General features: G+C 38.5%; 1 protein-coding gene across 1 annotated transcript; it reads left to right on the forward strand.

Annotated features, from left to right (window-relative positions):
- Positions 1–414: 414 nt before the first annotated feature.
- LOC106073087 (uncharacterized) lies at positions 415–1,506 on the forward strand. The gene has a single exon (XM_013233556.2). The coding sequence runs from the start codon at positions 415–417 to the stop codon at positions 1,504–1,506; it is 1,092 nt and encodes a 363-aa protein (XP_013089010.2).
- Positions 1,507–2,661: the final 1,155 nt, after the last annotated feature.

The raw sequence follows: 2,661 nt of genomic DNA on the forward strand, positions 1-2,661 counted from the left end.
GCATGTATAATGTTTTTAAGGATTTAGCTAAATTTGTTTCTATTTTCTCGATTTTTATCTCTAGTCTTTGACATGCAGCTCAAAACTCAAAATTATAAACACGGTAAATACCAATGTTTTATTGTAGGGTGTTTTAACTACCACAATATTATCACAATAAATCTTATCTTCTGTTAGGAAGAAGCGTTTGAAATTTATAAGATATGATAAAAGAAAAATTAGTGCGTGATTCTAATGTTCACCTTGATTATTTGTCTCAGTTTCTGTTGATTTATTGCAATGTCCATTTCGACATGGCTTTATTTCCTCTATCGTTCTAACTGGCTGTTGTATCTTTTAAAATCTACCCCAATGTTAATTTATTGCAAGGCATAAATGTGGCATGAAATCTAAGACGCCACAAGACTGAGCAAGATGGATAACAATCATTTAGCAACAACTGTCTCTGTGGACAATGATGGACTGAAAGACGCAATCAGTGCTGCTAATTTTTCTATAGGAGCCATCCGTCTCCCGTATAGATGCATCCTTCAGTTGGCCACAGCGGAAGAACTGATGCTCTTCAAGATTCTGAGCTGCTGTGTCAACCCTCTCATTTCTGTTCTTGGTTTCATAGCCAACATGGTGAGCATCGCCATACTGCGACGCAGTGGGATGTCCAAACCAAGCAACATTTTACTGCTTGGCCTTGTGCTTGCAGACAGCATGAACCAGCTTCTTACCGTCAACTATGGGGATATTCTCGCACAGCTGGGCCCCAACAAGAGATACCCACAGCTGTGTGGCTGGCAGTACGGGGCGGGTCTCAACTTTTTTTTGATGATTTTTAGAAACGTTTTTTTCTTCTTGGGAAATCTAGGTCAGTACGTATGCACTGTGTTCCCTGTTCTGATCACTATCGAGAGACTATTGGCAGTTTTCATGCCTATAACTTTCACTAAGATAGTAACGCCTAAAACTGCGGTGATTTGTGTGGTTTTGGCGTTTTTCTTCTGGTTTCCTTGGATACTGTTCTATATGATCTATAATGACGTATACTTCATTGAATTCCCCGAGGGAGACAACTCTATGTACTTTGCCATAAGCGCTAGGTTACTTCCCATTATGGATACGTTTGTTCTCTTAAACTACTATGTATTCGACTCACTGGAAAGTTGGGTGCCTATCATTTTTGTCACGGGTGGCTGCGTCTTGGTGTGGATAAAGGTGAAGGTTTCACTCAGCAAGCGCAGGAAATTAATGCCTTCCCAGAAACAAAGTATACGGTGGTCTCCCAGGACAACCAGAACACTGCTCATCACTTGCTTTGTCTTCTCTGTCACTCATATCATCTACTCCTTCATTAACTATAACATTACCGCGGCCAGTGGTTCTCAATACCGCATATATGTTGAGGCCATGAATCTCCTGTACCTCATTAATAGCTCCAGCAATTTTTTCATCTACATAGCCTCGAACAGAAAGTTGCTGAAAATATTCTTGGACATTTTGCACAGACGAAAGTAATGCTGAATAAATAGATAAGGTAGATAACTGTGTCTGAGTGTTAGCGCGTTTGGAAATGCAATTGAGTTTCTTAGGTTGGAATCCTGGAAACTTTTGAGGACTTGTCTGTAATTTATAAGATAAGATATGAAGGCTGGATATATACCTTTTTTTGTGAGCCTATCACTTTATGATCAATTTATAGAGCAGGGCCGGCCATAACCATTGCGGGGCCCAATGTGAAACGGATTATGCCAGGCTTAGTCTGGGTAGGGATAAGGATAATAAGTGAAAATTAATATTTTGTATTAGAAAATAAATTCGTCTTTGCATTTTATTCATACTTTACTAATTAGAAAAACACTATCAATAAGAAAAAAAATTGGCGTTTTATTTTTTTTTAAGAGTTCGAGATAGATTTAGATCTATATTTATATGCCAGTGACTAATAACGTCAAAGAAAATTCGATTTATAATTACATTTTATTAAATGAAAGATGACAATGTCTTTCTTTTATCGCGCGTAGAATAGGCGCTTTCCATATTGAATGACACCTCACAACGACAATTTTGTCTATTTTTCTGGACATTTCCTGAAACATGGAACAAAAGGAGGCCGCGGGAACCCTGCTATAAGTTTATTTAATTTAATAAATTTACATCTAGAATGAGTGCTGGGCCTATGAGAAAGCGAGGCCCACTGCGGCAGTGACCTAAGGCCGGCTCTTATATAGCATAAGAAAATTAAAAGTGAAACGCTGTTTGTTTTGTGTTGGCTATAGAGCTTCCTTGTAAGCATTGGCCATAGAAACAGTTACACGTTGCCTGTGCAATTTAAAAAAAATCGATCTCGAATAAAACTGATCACATTTCCCAGAAATTTTCGTCTCAATTTATTTGAAACTAAGTTAGCGACCTCCCCCCCCTCCCCCTCCCACACTATCTTTTCCCAGTGATTTACAAAATTATGAAAATTATTATCACTACCTTGGTACTAATGCAAAAAGGCATTGATTTCTATTCCGCTGAGTCAGTGGCGTAGCTAGGGGAGGGGGGAGAGGGTCCAAATTTGAAAGTCCCATCGGGCCCCTACTTGACTGAGTTGCCTAAATAAGTGTCCGAATTTATTTTTTGTTACATTAAAAATATAAGCCAATTTTATCGTGTCATTCATGT

This window comes from Biomphalaria glabrata, chromosome 18, assembly GCF_947242115.1.
Source record: "Biomphalaria glabrata chromosome 18, xgBioGlab47.1, whole genome shotgun sequence".
Lineage (NCBI taxonomy): Eukaryota > Metazoa > Mollusca > Gastropoda > Planorbidae > Biomphalaria > Biomphalaria glabrata.